Source organism: Balaenoptera borealis (assembly GCF_965194805.1).
Source record: "Balaenoptera borealis genome assembly, chromosome: 13".
NCBI lineage: Eukaryota > Metazoa > Chordata > Mammalia > Artiodactyla > Balaenopteridae > Balaenoptera > Balaenoptera borealis.
In genome coordinates this window covers 35480251-35497665 of record NC_138870.1, presented here as the reverse complement: position 1 = coordinate 35497665, position 17415 = coordinate 35480251, and the positions used below count along the sequence as shown (strand labels likewise).

Here is a 17415-nt window from a genome sequence, read left to right as displayed (position 1 = left end):
GAAAGGTCGAACTAGTAAAAAACAAACAAAAATCACCTGTCAGTAAAAGAAAATGACAGGAAAACTTCTCTGCCTTGGTCTAGGCTCTTGAGGTGAAGAGATGCAGTTTCCTCTGTGAATTCATAAGCACAGTCTACCTTCATATGCATTTGTAGTTCTAAATATAATATCACAACTCCAAAATACAAATTACATGAGGGAACATGCTACCATAGGCAAGGGTTAGCAGAAACAACAGCTGGATTAAAGACCTGAGACTTCAGCTATTAAAATGATCAGTTACAGAAAATAAGATGTTTAAAGAAATGAGAGAATGAAAACATAAGCAATAAACAATCTAATTCTAGGTAGATTTACAAAAGGAACCAAATTGAACTTCTAAAAGTGAAAAATATTAACCGAAATTAAGAACTCAATGGATAGATTAAACAACAAATTAGATACAACTGAAGACTTAGAGGGAGTCCTGAACAAAATACCTATAATTTCAAATAGAAAAAGATAGAAAAGATGAAAGAAAAAAATTTAAGAGAAATGAAAGATGGGATGAAAACATCTACCTGTGTCCAACTGGAGTACATAAAAGTAGAAATACAGGATACTCAAAATTCAGAGAGTTAACAGTTTATAATTTTCTAGCTCTAATGAAAAATGTAAATTCTCAGAAAGCATAAATTATCTTACACAGAATAAATTTTAAAACATCCTTATCTAGACACATTATAGTGAAACTGCACTTCAAAAGTAAATAAATTTTAAAATAATAATCTCTTCCTTGTCCCTTCATAGGTTGTTGTAAAGATCTAATTTTTTACACCAATAACAATTTCTTACATCAATCTTCTAATATGTATTTTAGTCATATGTAATAAATATATGAGAAATCCTCTCAACCTTGTAGACTATGAAAACCATTAAAATCTGGCTATGTTTTTGCAACAAAATGAATGAAGATGGTTTTCCTTCTTCCTTTAGTTCCCAATCCCTGGAAGGGAAAGATCCTTGAAGCTAAAATGGCAGAGCAAAAACTACATGGGACCAAGGTTGCTTTGGGCACTGCTTCTAGTTCCATTCGTTCAACTGGTAAACACACACTGTGAGTCTACTGTAGGCAAGGAACTGGATGATACAAAGATGATTAATTGGTAATTGTCCTTTCAGCCTATTAGAAAGGTAAATAGCATTGTGGATGAACATATGCTAACTACGAGTAGGAGAAAAAGATGTTATTAACTTTTGGCTGTGTAACTTTCATGGGCAAACAACAGTTGGCCGTGCAACTGATGAATTCAGTGAATAAAAATAAAGTTTTAGCATAAATAAAACAAAATTTAGAAAAGTAAACATGCTGCAAACAAACTGTCCTCTCTTAATACCCTGTTTCAACAAGAAAGTCAGTAATTTAATATTTTTTACACTTTTGCTTTATATGGGGCCCTGATCTCTTTCACAATTACAATCAAGAATGTACTACATTTAAAAAATGGAATGGAGGGCTTCCCTGGTGGCACAGTGGTTGAGAATCTGCCTGCCAATGCAGGGGACACAGGTTCGAGGCCTGGTCTGGGAAGATCCCACATGCCGCGGAGCAACTGGGCCCGTGAGCCACAACTACTGAGCCTGAGCGTCTGGAGCCTGTGCTCCTCAACAAGAGAGGCTACGATAGTGAGAGGCCCGCGCACCGCGATGAAGAGTGGCCCCCGCTCGCCGCAACTAGAGAAAGCCCTCGCACAGAAACAAAGACCCAACACAGCCAAAAATAAATAAATAAATTAATTAATTTTAAAAGAAAAAAATGGAATGGAAAACTATTTTTATGTAAGAACAAATTCTTTACTGAGAGAATCAGATGCATTTCTTCAAGTTTGGTTTCAATAGAACCAAGAATTTTTACTAACATAGTTCGTGATTAAATACTTAAGTAGAATAAATGAGTACTATTTAAATCTCTAGATTAAAAAATCTGTGTTATTATTAAGACCTTATTTGATCTATAACTTTTGGACAACAAATATAAAGGACAGAGAAACACATGCAGTTGTTGAAGTAGTAAGTACAAGAGGTTTTTCTTAGTTCTCCTCAAACAGTGTCAATGAAGGATGTTAATAAACAGAATAAAATTTCAGGGCAGAATAACACAAATCATAATTAGAGAGCAATACAGTATGGAACTGTCCAAGCTCTGGGCAAAATTATAATTAAGAATCCTCAAAAGAAGTGTATGTATGACTATATGTAAGAGAGAGAGAGAGAGAGAGAGAGAGAGAGAGAGAGAGAGAGAGAGAGAGAGAGAGTGTGTGTATATACACCCTTATAATTAAGCCAATGAAGCTAATGAAAACAGATAAATAATCTTCAAAGTCAGAAATATCCTAAAGATAGAAATAAGCACCACAATTCAATACAGTCTACATATAGTAAAAGACAATGGAGTGTATATGGTCAGGAAAATGTTCAAGAAAAACTGGATACAAAGAAGTGGTTTAATGGGAGAAAGGCATACTACTATATCTGCTGACATGGAATTTTAAAAACTTTGTAACTTGAATTCACATACCATAAATGATTATTTCAAAATCCCCGGAAATAAAATACTTCCTATCAATCTAACATGCGTATTGTATGGATAAAGCAATAAATAAAAGACAAAAGCCCTATTCAAAATATGAAATTGCTAATATATATTTTATAGACTTTTTCCAAGCAAATTAATCTTTAAAAGATATATATACAAAAATTAAGTCCTACTATAGCCTCAATATAATCACTACCATCATAGGTAAAATGGAGATGACAATATAGCATCATATTATCACCATTCTACATGTTTCAGTTATTCAATATCTATTTTGCCTTTTACCTTTCACTCCTAGTAAGAGGGACTCACTAGATGAAAGTGAGAGGAGGAGTCATTTTTGTCCTCCTTTGTTTCAATGACGTTAATTATAATTTCAATCCATTCACAAAGATTATAATTTAAAATACAAGACTACCAAAGGAACAGATCATTTTTCAGTGTGACTTACAAGTTACTTGGTCAGTTTAAGCCTTATTTTTTCTAAGCTGGGATTCCATGTGAATCCACAAAAATCCTGTAAGCACACAAGACTTAATACTTTTCATCTACCATGAAAAATAGTACAAAACAATAGCAGCAGCCATGTTGATACTGACAATATACTAGGCAACTTAAATATGTATTCCCACTTAATTCTACCTTTACTATGAAGTGGGTAATATCACCATTCCCGTTAGAGTAGTGAGGAAAAAGCAAGGCTCAGAAAAGTTAAGTGACTTTCCCAAAGAAGCACAGCAAGTGGCTGAACTGGGATTCAAGCCAAATCCCCTAACTCCACAGTTCCTACACTACTTATTCTAACTTCTAAAATACTGCAGCAGCACTGTGGTAATTCTCCATAAATCCTTCTACTGAGTATACAGAATTCCATAGTGTGGATGTGCTAGAATCTATTGAGTCATTGTTCTTCAGGTAGAAGAAAATGATCCTTGATGGAAGTTAGAGATGTAAGAAGCAATGAAAATAACAAAAAGGGTAAATATTTAAATAAACCAAATGAACATTAACTGCATAAAATACTATTAAGTATCTTGTGGGGTTTAAAATACATATGGGAGTAAAATACAAACTAAATCAAATCAATCAAGAGGAAGTTCAATGGATTTCAAACGATCTAAGGTGCCTGCATTGATCATCAAGGAGTGAAAAGTACTAGTTTATATTAGACTTCAATACGTCAAGGATGCATGGTGTAAAGAATGTATAACTACAAAGAAAATGTGGGTGTATGGGAGATGAACGATAAATTTAAAAATACCAAAGAAAGAGAAAAGGAAAGAAAAAGGACTACAGAACAGGAAGAACAACTAAACATAAATATAACAGTAACTACAGTAAATGGAAATGATTCAAAGAAAAGACGTATTTTATTCAAGATGGATTTTTTAAAAACTCAACTATATGGCTGCTTACAAGAGAAATAACTTAAATACAAGAATGAAAGTAAGGTAACAAAAACAGACATCATGCCCAAACTAACTTAGATAAATATGAGACATTAGAGATTAAGGGGACTATTTCATAAAGACATTAAATAATTCTAAACTCATATGCACTTTACATCATAGCCTCAACATATAAAAGGAATAGAAACATTTAAAAGAGATATGCAAATCCACAAACATATTTGAAGGTTTTGACACAACTCTTTCAGAAACTGTTAAGGCAAGCAAAATCAATACGGATATGAAAGAGTTGACACAATAATAAACTTTACCTTATTGACATACTAATAGAACAATGCACTCAACAAACAAAAAATACACCTTCTTTTCAAGTATATAGAACACTTAGAAAAACTGACTGGACTTCCCTGGTGGCGCAATGGTTAAGAATCCACCTGGCAATGCAGGGGACACAGGTTCCATCCCTGGTCTGGGAAGATCCCACATGCTGCGGAGCAACTAAGCCCGTGCGCCACAACTACTGAGCCCGCATGCTGCAACTGCTCAAGCCCGCATGCCTAGAGCCCGTGCTGCACAACAAGAGAAGCCACTGCAATGAGAAGCCCATGCACTGCAATGAAGAGTAGCCCCTGCTCACTGAAACTAGAGAAAGCCCATGTGCAGCAATGAAGACCCAACACAGCCAAAAAAAAAAAAAAGGAAATAAAAAAGAAAAACTGATGATGTGTTGGGCCGCAATGTAAGTTACAACAAATTTCATAGGACTAAAATCCTAAAGAGTATGTTTTCTGACCACAGTGGTTTAGAAATAGAAATTTTTTTTTAAACCTACAAAATCCCCATGTTTGGAAATTAAAAAATATTCTAAATAACTCTAAATAAGAAATCCAAGGAATATTAGGAAAATATTCTAAACTGAATGACAATAAAAATAACATCAAAATTTGGAAGATGAGCTAACGCCATGTTGAAAGGGAATTTATAGGTTAAAAGAAAAACTACAAATCAGTAAGTATCTATCTCAAAAATTTTTTCAATAACAGCAATTAAATCAAAAAATGAAGAAGGAAAAAAAACAATAAAGGCAGAATTTAATGAAATATAAAATCAAAACAAGAAAAAAAAATGAACAAAACCAAAAGTTGGTTCTTTGAAAAAGACTAATAAAGCTGGTAAATTCAGGTTACAATGATCATGGAAGATGTGGCAGCCAACCCCCAGATAGCCCCCAGTGATCCCCACCCTCCTGGTATTTTCATCCTTGTGTAATCCCTTCCTGTTGAGTGTTGGCTGGGCTTAGTGACTCACTTGTAATTAACAGAACAAGGTAGAAGTGACAGACAGTATGTGACTCGGAGAACAGACCAAAAAAGGCAGCAAAGCATTGCTCTTTTTTGCTCACTCTTGGGGGAGGCAATGATTACATGCAAGGAACTGAAACTCATGCCAACAGCTACATAAGTGAGCTTGGAATCTCAAGTGGAGATTGAGATTCCAAGCTCACTTGGAATCTCAGCTAGAATTCCAAGCTCACAGTGGATCTTCCAACTCCAGTCACATCTTGAGAAACTATAGCCCTTGTTATCAGCTTGACTGCAGCCTCGTGAGAGATCCTGAGTCTAGATCCCAAGAGGCTTTGTTTGTTATACTGAGAACATGAGAAACAAATTCTAAAGTTTCTACAGAAATTCACAGTTCCAAGTACAGGCACCCTTGAAAAAAAAACAACAGGGAGGAGGATTTGCTCTACTGGATATCAAGACTTAATTGTGAAGCTATAGTAATGAGGACAGTGCAGTACTTTTACATGAATCAAAAGACCAATAGAATAGAACAGAGTCCAGAAACAGATTCACATATATATGGACACCTGACTTATTACACAGTGCAGGTGTCAATGCAGAACAGTGAGGAACACATGGTCTTTCCAAAAGATGGTTCAGTGTCAAATGGATATCCACATGGAAAAAAGTGAAACTCGATCCCAGCTACATTTAATATACACTATACATAAAATCATTTTCAGATGGATTGTAACTCAATGTAAAAGACAAAACAGAAAAGCTTCTAGAAGATAATAAAAGAGAAAGATATCTTAAATAGGAGACAAATAAAAGCAATAAAGACAAAGACTCAAAGTCTGGGCTACATTAAAAGTAAGAATTTTTATTCTTCCATAGATATCAAAAGAATGAAAAAGCAAGACACAAAATGGGAAAAGATATCTGCAACACACGTAACTAACAAAGGACTTGTATTCAGAATATATAAAGAACTTCTACAAATCATTAAAAAAAAAAAAAAAAGAACTCAACAGGAAAACAAGCAAGAATCTCAACAAGTACTTTACAGAAGAGTACTTGTACTATGTGCGAATAACCATATGAAAAAATCCTCAGCATCATCTGTAATCGGGGAAATGCAAATTAAAACCAAAAGGAGCTATATTACATGTAACAATATCAATGAATCTCATAAACACAATGCTGAACAAAAAAAAGCTAGGCACAAAATAATATCTACTGTATGATTCTATTTGTGTAAAGCTCAAAAACTATACTACAATGTTAGGAATCAATTTAGTGGTTACCTTTGGGAAAGGAGGGGCAGTGATTAGGGAGGGGGTATGATGGGACTCCTGGGGTGCTGGTAATCTCTATTTCTTGCCCTGAATGGTAGTTTTCACTAGTGCTTGCTTTGTGAGAAATCATTCAGGTTAATTATGTTTTGAACACTTCTCTCTGTACATGTGTTATACATTGTTAAGGTGACTTTCTTAAAGTAGAGCATATTAGTAATCATAGCAGAGTTTAGCATAATTGAACATCAGCTAACCAGAAAGCTGAATGATGCTGAACTGCTCATTTCCCCTCAAGTCCAGATAACTGAAGGATTAGAAATCTTAAGATTCAGTTCAGAGGCAGACAAAAAAAATCTCCAAATAATCTCCTGGCTAATTCAAGTAAACAAGTATTCTAAACAGAAATGATATATACTGCATTGTCCAATTTCCTGTACTACTTTTTTTAAAAACAAAATTTAAAAAAGAGAAAGAATAAGGGAAAAGCACACAAAATAGAAAATAATATAAGTGACTCCCAACATCAACTCACTTCTAGTGCTTAATTTCAAGTTACCTTTAAGTAGAAACATAAGATTATCTAAGTGCAACTTTTAAAACACCATCTATAAATGAATTGAGAATATCAATTAACTCACACTGTAGTCAGCAAATGAGTGTATATAACAGACAAGTTTGTTATCTCCTTGCACAATACTTGAATTAAACAACAGTTAAGAGAAGACAGCAGATGTTATAGGAGGGATCACATCTTAAAAATAAGGGATGACAAGTGAAGGGGGATATATGGGAACAATTTATGTCTTAGGAATGGGGAGGGAAAGCAGGGAATTCTAAGGAGAAGGAAACATTAATCTTTTATGGTACTTCTTATGTCTAGAAAAATAGATAAGGACCAGTGAGATAAAAAAGCAAGCCAAATGGAAAATGTGAAAGGAAAATTACAAAGCCCCCCAAAATAAATAAAATATTTCATAGTAAAATTATTTTCACATTTCATTTTGAATAAAGGGGAAATCCCCCAAAATAAAAACAGAAGTAAAAGGACAAGAGGTAAACAGCCCAAATCTTCACACTGATGAGAAAATGGGCTCTCAAAGTTAAACTTATACAGGAAACTTGCTATAAAATATTCCTAAGAGGTAATCTGAAAGTAGTCAATATTCCAAGGTTGCAAAGAAACAGGCAAAGTAATACTCAACACAACCATAAGCACTTGTATAGTGATTTTCAATATATAAAGGGCTTTCACATACAAGAGTTTGTTAATTCTGCAGGAAAACATGCAACTAATCCCATTTAACAAATGAGGAAAAGGCTCTGAGAAGTTAAAGCACTAAATGGAAGCATCCAGCAATTTCTATGCCACACTACTTAGAAATGTTCCCAATGTGAAGTACTCAGAGACTAAATAAAATTGTTAACTTACAAAAGGGGAACTGAATAGCAAGTGACAGTAAATTTGGAACCACTAGAGAAAATCCTTACCTAACACTGGTTAACAGGAAACAAAGAAGGGAGGTGAGAGAAGGAAGCTCATGCATGGGCTTATGCCATGGGGAATACCTGTATTGGGTACTTTTGTTTAAATGATGACATTCCCAGGGATAATGTCCAGGATGGCCTTATCTCTTCTGGTACTTGCAACATTTTAAGTATGGTTTTTATAAGGCTTGGTATCTGTATTGTCCAAATTTTATATTTTATGTAAAAATAGTATCTTAACAGAGTCATCAATCTCCATATTTATGGATTTATTATCAGGTATAAATAATAACTTACTTTTAATTAAACGTAAAAGCTGAGACACTTGGTTTTGACATTTCAAATATGATACAAATTACCTTCTGAGACAGCTTCCAGATGAAACTCCCTTAAAGTGAAAACTTTACACTTAGGTTTCAGCAACAAGTGTCTATAGTAAGAGCATGAACAGAATCTGACTGATAAATTGTAACTTTCAAAAACTCGAAATTTAGCCAAAATAAATGATTTATTTTCAATGTGTTTTGGGAATAAGAGATTTTTCAGAGGTAAATCTTATGTGAGTATATTTTACTAAATCTATATATGTAAGGTCCGAATAAGTGGTTGGTAATAATGGACTGTTAAATACAGTAGGGTAGACTTGATGTCTAGACAAGATAGTGGGTAAGAGCTGCACTTTTAAAAAGTTCGTTACTTGCTCTGATAAAAAGAAAAAACAGGGGCTTCCCTGGTGGCGCAGTGGTTGAGAATCTGCCTGCCGATGCAGGGGACACGGGTTCGAGCCCTGGTCTGGGAAGATCCCACATGCCGCGGAGCAACTGGGCCCGTGAGCCACAATTACTGAGCCTGCGCGCCTGGAGCCTGTGCTCCACAACAAGAGAGGCCGCGATAGTGAGAGGCCCGCGCACCGTGATGAAGAGTGGCCCCCACTTGCCACAACTGGAGAAAGCCCTCGCACAGAAACGAAGACCCAACACAGCCAAAATAAATAAATAAATAAATAAATAAATTTAAAAAAAAAAAAAGAAAAAACAAAGAATGTTTCTATCATGTAGGATTAGTATAAAATGCTTAGATCATGTATATACAATGATAGAGTTGCCACTACTTTGGAAACAATTTCATTTTAACCCATCATGTGTGACTCTTTTCCATGTCCGCAACTCTAGTTAACATTTCAGGAAGATGGTTCATTTGATTAATTTTCAAGCATTTTCTCTGTAAAAGTAAAACAAAAATATCCTATTTTATATTGAGGGAGAAAGAGCAAGACCCAGTGAGAGGACTGGGAAGCATCAGCTATATAGTTAGATGGTGACTGAAACTAGACACTCTAAGAAAAGAAGAGGGCCACAGGCAGAATGGTGACTAAGCGGAACATCTTGTGTACTGAACAAAACACTTTCTGCACAATTCATTAGCTCAACAAGCACTATTAATTACTGACTGATGCATAGCAATGATAAATATTTGAGTTTTTAAAAAGCATTTTAATGTAAGTACACTGTGTCCTCATTAAGAGGTTTAAAAAAGAATCAACACCTAAATATTCTATAGTGAAATCTGAAATTAGCTTCTTTATGTACATATGTAATAGTGTGTACAGAAGAAGCAACATTTAGCTTTTAATTTTTAATATGATTTAGATTAGGAAGAGACCTAAGATTATTCAGCCTAACTTTTTTATTTTGAAGAAGAAAATGAAGAAAAGCCAGTGAGCAGCCCATACGGTCACAAAATGGTTAACATGTAGGATTCAAATTAAAATAAAAATCACAGATTAAGTAGATTGATCTAGACTTACAGTAAAACTGTATTAACCTATAAGACTGATGACCTAGACAGGCAACAAAATGATTTCGGAAGTAACTTGATTTTTATTAACTAGAGTAAGGGAAGTGGCCCCAACATGGCTAAGAAATAAAATTTCCTCAATATAACAAGGCTGGCATAGCTATGATTGACTATAAAAAATAATGTCTTTACCAAAACAAATGCATATTCAGTTTAAGTCTTTGGAAGTTAAAAGAAGGAAAGAAGAAAAATACACAATCCCCTCTATCAAGAGTCTCTGAGTACTCTCTCTGTTTTAGAACATTAGATTGGCACCCTCTCTGGATCTAAAATGATTCCTGTCTATATTTTAATTATAAATTATCAGATAAATATAGTAATCAACCATTCCGTTAATTGAGAGACGTACTTACAGGTAGAAATATCAGCTTTTTCATAAAACAGCTTTATGTTATTAGGATCGTGTCCTGAAATAGCCAAAGAGGTCTTAAAAATGAATTTGCCTTCATGGTACTTGTTCTTTTTTGAATTACTCACCAAATAAGAAGAAAGGAGAGATGGACTTTCCCCCTTACAAATGATGACTTTCTGCGATTTGAGGAACATCATGAGTAATGCATTTAAAGAATATTATCAGGTACATCCCCGCAATTAGATTGGCTTAGATTTTATTAATTGCTTGCATCTACTAACATCATTTTTAAGAAAGGCTGATAAAGACTGGTACAAGCAAGAAATTCAGATTCTCTACAAACTCACATATTACAGTTATTCTCAAACTTGGCATGCCATTAGAACCATGAGAGGTAAACAGGCACTCTGGTGATCTCCTATGCAGTTATTAAAACCTGCACAGCACTTCACAAAACATAAACATTTGACAACATAACATAAAAGCATTTGACACCCACAGTATTAAAGCAACTCCACAGCCCCAAACTGTATATTTTAAATGTAATATTTTATTTTAAAAATACATATATATACATTTTTTTAATGTGGAGAAATCAGAGGACCTATATTTTGAAACACGGTTCCCAAGGGATTATAAATGTCTATTAATAGGGGACTAGTTATATATACTGATATAGAATGGTCACTAAGACATTGAACAGGGTAGAGAGTATTCTACTGTATTTAAAGAAAAAGCATGGAGACACACACACCAACGTTTATTTTTTTTAACACTCAGGAATGACTTTTTAAAATTTTTTTAATTTTTTTTTTTAATTTTATATATATATTTATTTATTTATTTATGGCTGTGTTGGGTCTTCGTTTCTGTGCGAGGGCTTTCTCTAGTTGCGGCAAGTGGGGGTCACTCCTCATCGCAGTGCACAGGCCTCTCACTATCGCGGCCTCTCTTGTTGCGGAGCACAGGCTCCAGACGCACAGGCTCAGTAATTGTGGCTCACGGGGCCTAGTTGCTCCGCGGCATGTGGGATCCTCCCAGACCAGGGCTCGAACCCATGCCCCCTGCATTGGCAGGCAGACTCTCAACCACTGCGCCACCAGGGAAGCCCCACACACCAACTTTTATCTCCACTCATCTGAATCAAACATGCTCCAGATGTGTGTGTGTGTATATGTATGTATGTATGTATACACACATACATACTGTATATAAACTCTGTGTATACACATATATATGTATATATACACATACAAATATATACAGTATATCTACACGTTGGGGAAAGAAACTGGGCAGCTAAGAATTACAGGTGAGAAGGAAACTTGTTTTCACTGCATAATCTCTTGTGCCTTTTGAATTTTATCCTTGTGTATTTTATCACTTAAAATACAGCTTTCAATGGATAGGCTGGAGGATATTTTAACATAAACTAAATCAAAGGACATGCTTTTGAGATATAACCATGACGTTAGTTCCTAACTGAATGTTATTACTGTCAGTAAAATCAACTGCATAACTGAATAGAAAAGACTTTCATAAATATTTGTTTTGGGTGATACTTACAAAGTGCTACAACTGTTACAACTTATCCAACTGAATATTTAAGATCTATGCATTTTATTGCATGTTAGTGATACCACAATTAAAAAACAGACAGTACAAAAGTCTCTTAATTTACATAAAAGGTGGTAATAGTTTTCAACCTTTCAGCACATTAGAAAGTATAGAAGAACTTAAGAAAAAACAGTCACCTCCTTCCAACTCCTTGTTACTCCAAATATGGTACATAGACTAGTAAAATCAGCGTCACCTGGGAGAATGTCAGACATTCCAATCTCAAGCCCCATCCCAGATCTACTGAATCAAAATCTGTATTTTAACAAGATCCCCCAGTGATTTACACCCACATTAAAGTTTGAGAAGCTCTGATAACTAACTTACCAGAATATTTATGGCAGATATCCAACAAGCTCTACTTTTTAAAAGCCCCACAGATGTACAACAAAAGCAGAGAATTACAATATAAGCACAGTGCCTTGAGAGTGAAGAGATGAAAGGTTCTTTTTTTAAAGACTAGTTGGCAGAGCAAATTATCCTAATAAACTTCAGTTACTCACCAACTATCCTTACAGTTGCTTCACTAGGCACCTGCTTCTCTACAACTTCTTGTGTCTTTAGGAGGATTTTAGCCACCCTGACACTCTCAGTCATATGATTTGCTAGGCCAACCATGCATATGCATATTTTTTTGTCTGTGTATGTATACATATACATATGTGTGTGTGTGTGTGTGTGTGTGTGTGTGTGTGTGTATACCCCAGATCTACTCATATTATCCGATTCCATCTGAAGAAAGAGTAAGATAGAAGAATCGAAGCCAGATCTTGCCAGTGGGGAATTACAAGAAGACTTAAATATCATTAGATGCCAGGACCCCAAGAAAACAGAGGATCTCGCTGACAGGCTATGTCTAAGCACAATTTTATCAAAGTATGAGGGATTTTGCAAATCTTAAATAAGAGAATTCCAAAGAGTTAAAGTAAATATTGCTTTATCCCTCAAGGTACAATAGAGGAAAGAAGGGTATGTAATAATGGAGGATTTCAATTTGCGTCGTTCATTCAAAGTAACAATTCGTTAAAAGCCAAGATTCCTCACTGGTAAAATAGCAAGGAGTAGGATGCCCTTTCAAATCAAATAGTTCAGTAGTAGTAGGTATGTGAGGTCTTGCAGGATATATCACGATCAAGGGGTTAATGCCAAACACCTGAACCACAGTATGAATCACCTATATTTTTTTTTTGAATTTTAGAATTTTATTTATTTTTTTATACAGTAGGTTCTTATTAGTTATCCATTTTACACCTATTAGTGTATATATGTCAATCCCAATCTCCCAATTCATCACCTATATTTTTGTGGATTAAGTCTCTCTAGGAATTACCATAATGACAGAAGAAATTCTGAAGTTCGCCTCTCTAAGCTCAGAAGCCAGAAAACCTAGGAAAATATTCCAGTATTTGAAAGCAAAAGGTGGCCTAAATTGGGTAAGAGGGGATAATCTGGGGAAATAGGGGGAAAAGATATACCACAGGATCCAAAGCATAAGGAGGATAAATGTGCTGTAGCAAGAGAATGAGTCATACCCACTAAAAGATATTTACGTAAAAGTGAGATGTTTCAAATGATCTCTAGCAACATAATATTCAGAGATGCAATCTGATGTCTTCTGGCTCAAGGATTTTAGACCAGTGGTTCTCCACTATATACGACTATAATAAGCTGGCAGCTTTTTCAAAAGGCACCTGTACCTCTACCCTACCGAATTCTTATATGCCCAGGAATGAGATGGCAATAATATGGCAAAGAACATGAATCTGTGCTTATTGAAGTGATTCTGATACAATCTATCTCCATATGTGTGCCCTTAAACATCAAATAAGCCACATTTGTAGGCCCTTTGAATTAAATCAAATTTTGGCCTGAAGATTTAGTTTATTACATATTGTAATACTGCCTCAAGTTAATGACTTTCTTTGGATTCAAGGGCTGAAGGACCTAATTTATATAAACCCTCAAAAAATTACATGTGGAAATTTATAAGATACCTGAACATATTGCACTTGACATAACACGGAGAAAAAGCAACTTGGCTATAACACCAATATTTACATTCCTGCATTATTCTAAGTTTGATTTGTTGGCCTCATCTATGCAGGCCCTTTTTTGGGGGGTTATTATTCATTTTTTAAATCATGCAATATTTCAAGTATATGGAAAAATATAAATTACTAGACAGCTGTAAAACTAACTACCATCTAGCTTTCTCAAACCTTTATAATATTCCCATCTATCTGGTATTTAATCTCTAAAAATAAAATGTGTAAATGTTGGAGAGAAATCCCCTTAAACTTAATCTTTTCATTTTCAAAAATCACTATAACATTAAGACATGATTTATAAAATAATTATATGTCATTATTTACTAGCTTTGTGACATTTTGAGGAATTTTGGTTTGATTTTCTTGTCAATATATGAAAACCAAAGTACCCTAGCAAGAACACAGTAGTTACATTCCAACATTTAACATCATTAAGTTCTCTATTTTATAATGGTTTTACTTCTCTAGTACATCAGAATACAGTATTGACCTTTTAGAGTTATTTTTCTTTCTTTAGGTCATCTGTCCTTGTTCAATATACTTTAGTATTAGATTTTTCATGTGTTTGAACAATGGGCAGATGAAAACAGAGATACAGTCATACTTACAGGTCAAACATATATGGGTGTCTGTAAAGTATACAAACACTGGTTTCATATTAAATAATTTTATGTGTGTGCTGCTAAGCTAGGCTCTACCTCTGACTGGTAACCCACCTTTTCAAGATCAAATAGATCAACGACGACTAATAACAAGAGGAGACAGTACAAATATTAATAAATAACAACCCAAAATACTCCCTCCCAATAGGGGAGTCAGTCAAGTTTTTCTACTGGTTATATTCTTAAGAAAACCTCTCCTTTAAAGAACTGCAATTTAGGTGAAAAAGAAAAATAACATTAAATAATTCATTCACTTAACAATCACTTATCAAGCATTTACTATGTGCTGGGCCTAGGCACTCTGTTAAGTGGTCAGGTTAAGACGCACTCTGATTTCAAGTGACTCAGTGACTATCCGTACAACACGTATTTCTTGTGAGCCCACTACATGCCAATCACTATTCTGGGTAATGAAGATAAAGCAGTAAACAAAACAAAGTCCTTGCTCTCATGAAGCTTCCATATGGAAGGGAGACAAGCAAACATATGTCAAATGGTAGGGGAAAAAAAAAAGCTACAAAGAAAAATAAGTCAGAGTAAAAAGACAATAATTTTATATAGGGCAATGATATTCATATTCGTATTGGACGATACACCTAGTGAGCAAACCATTTATTTACTCCCATTTAACTGATATCTTGAAAGGCACCAATCTGCCATTCACATCACCAAATTAAACCGGATTTTCTCAGTCACCGTTTTCCTATATAAGCTGCACAATCATATCTAGGATTTAAATAAGATCTTCTACTTAACCAAGGGAAATAGATTTTAATTGATGTGGAAATGGACAGCACCTTGAGAAAAGGTTTAATTTTGTTCTAATTTCCAATAGTTTTTAGAAGATTATATAACAATATAATGACATTTACTCAAGGCACTAGAGAGTAACAACATCAAAAACAAACAGCTGTACAACATGTCACATTTTATAAAGCCCTTTCACATTTCATTTACTTCATTTAATTCTCATAAAGTGATAATACCGTATAAAGCAGGTAATATTTCCATATTGAAACACTTTCAACTTTTCTATGCATAATGAGCATATGTGAGGAGAATTAAAGAGGAAATGATGGCTACTTTTTAAATCTTAGGTAAAACAAAGCCTCTAGGCTTATTCTATTCCAAAATTACATTTCACACTGTATTAAGATACAGATAGAAGGTTTTGTCCTATAACTATTCCTTAAGCAATCTATTCAATCTAGTAAAAACAAGATCCTGACTTTTCAGAATGACATCATTAAAATTAGATTTAAATACCTATCCTTTATTTTTTCTTTAATATTTGAAAAATACTTAAAAGTATAATGAAAACCATCAAGAAACATCTGTAATCCCAGTATTCAAAACTAACATTTGCTATCATATTGGTATATTTTTCAACCCATCTCTAAGTTTAATAGTTTTTTAATTGCTCCACACTAACTAGAATATTAATATTCTCTAAAATAGGAGCTTGCTTTTTATTAAAAAAAGAAAAAAAAAATTAAGCAGGGGTGGAGGACCAAACTGATCAAAATTACTGTGAAATCAAATCAAACACTTTTTAGAATTTTTTACATTGTAATTTCAGGGTCACAAATGGAAAAAGACAAAATGAAATATATTTATTCAATAAATATTTACTGTAACTACTGTGTAAAAAGTGACAGGAACAAAAGATTTTGTACTTTAAGCAGACTGGATTCTCACCTGTTCAATCTCTTTGGTTTTTGAAGCTATTGCTTTAGAGCGACTGGTTAGCTGACTGTCTTCGAATAATTCTATGCCATCTGTTGCATTTGGCTCAGGTTCTTCTGGCTGGTCAATGAACAATGGTGCCGTGGATCCCGCCTTTAAAAAGAATTAGAAATCTTTTATTACTTTCTTAAAGGACATACAGCATTTTAGATGACTGAATATAAGCACCAACTGGCAGATTATCTCAAGAGAAAGTGCTAAATTTAACCTGACTTAAGAAAAGAAACACTTTCAATCTTGCTATGCATAATGAACATATGTGAGGAGGATTAAAGAGGAAATGATGGCTACTTTTTAAATCTTAGGTAAGACAAAGCCTCTAGGTTTATTCCAGTCCAAAATTATATTTCATACTATATTAAGACAGAGCTAGAAGGTTTTGTCCTGTAACTATTCCTTAAGCAATCTATTTAAGAAACACAGAAGAAAAAAGTCCAACTGGAAGTGAGAAGTGTGAACACACATAAGCAAATATATTACACAGGAACACAGAAAAGGACTCTACTTTCAGAAGTTAAAAATACCTTGCCTCCTGTAGCCTAAGAATTTATTGAAATAACTGAAAAGAAAACAACTCCAAACAGCAATAATTATTACTTCAACAATACTGCAATAGTTCATTAATGAGTAAATGATCCCATAAAAAGCCCAAGGCCGATTATTTTACTTTCTAAAAATACTTCTGAGGAAAACTAAATAAATGAGGAAAAACTATTATTTAACTACAGTGCATTAGTTTACTCAAAAATTTATTCTATGATAAATGCCAAGCACTGCTCAAGGGACACTAGATATATCAATGAACAGAACAGACAAAAGTTCTTGCCTTCACGGAGCCTGCAGTAAGCAGTAACTTGGAAAGAGTAAAGTTTGAGCTAATATATTTTACTGTTGTATATTTTAGTTGGGTGGGAGGTGAAGAAGGAAATAAGAAAACTGTACTCATCACAAGTTTATCAAAAAACTTACAGTTTTTGTGATTGAAGTAGCAGCAAACAGCAGTAGTTTTAGAGAAGTCACAAGATATATATTAATTAGTGGTATTTTTCACCAGTAAGAGCAGTGGCATTCCAACATCTAATG

The 17415-nt window shown here is 34.2% G+C and overlaps 1 protein-coding gene across 22 annotated transcripts in view; it reads right to left on the bottom strand.

Moving 5' to 3' along the window:
• The window catches only part of PPHLN1 (periphilin 1), a 259607-nt gene that overhangs the window by 65271 nt on the left and 176921 nt on the right, over positions 1-17415 (bottom strand). For 21 of the 22 annotated variants that reach the window (XM_082349474.1, XM_082349473.1, XM_082349471.1 and 18 more), the window contains one exon: positions 16285-16425. In XM_082349474.1, coding sequence (XP_082205600.1) covers positions 16285-16425 — 141 coding nt within the window. Of the gene's footprint in view, positions 1-6125; positions 9272-16284; positions 16426-17415 lie in introns of those variants that run through there. The other variant, XM_082349491.1, reaches the window with a different exon arrangement.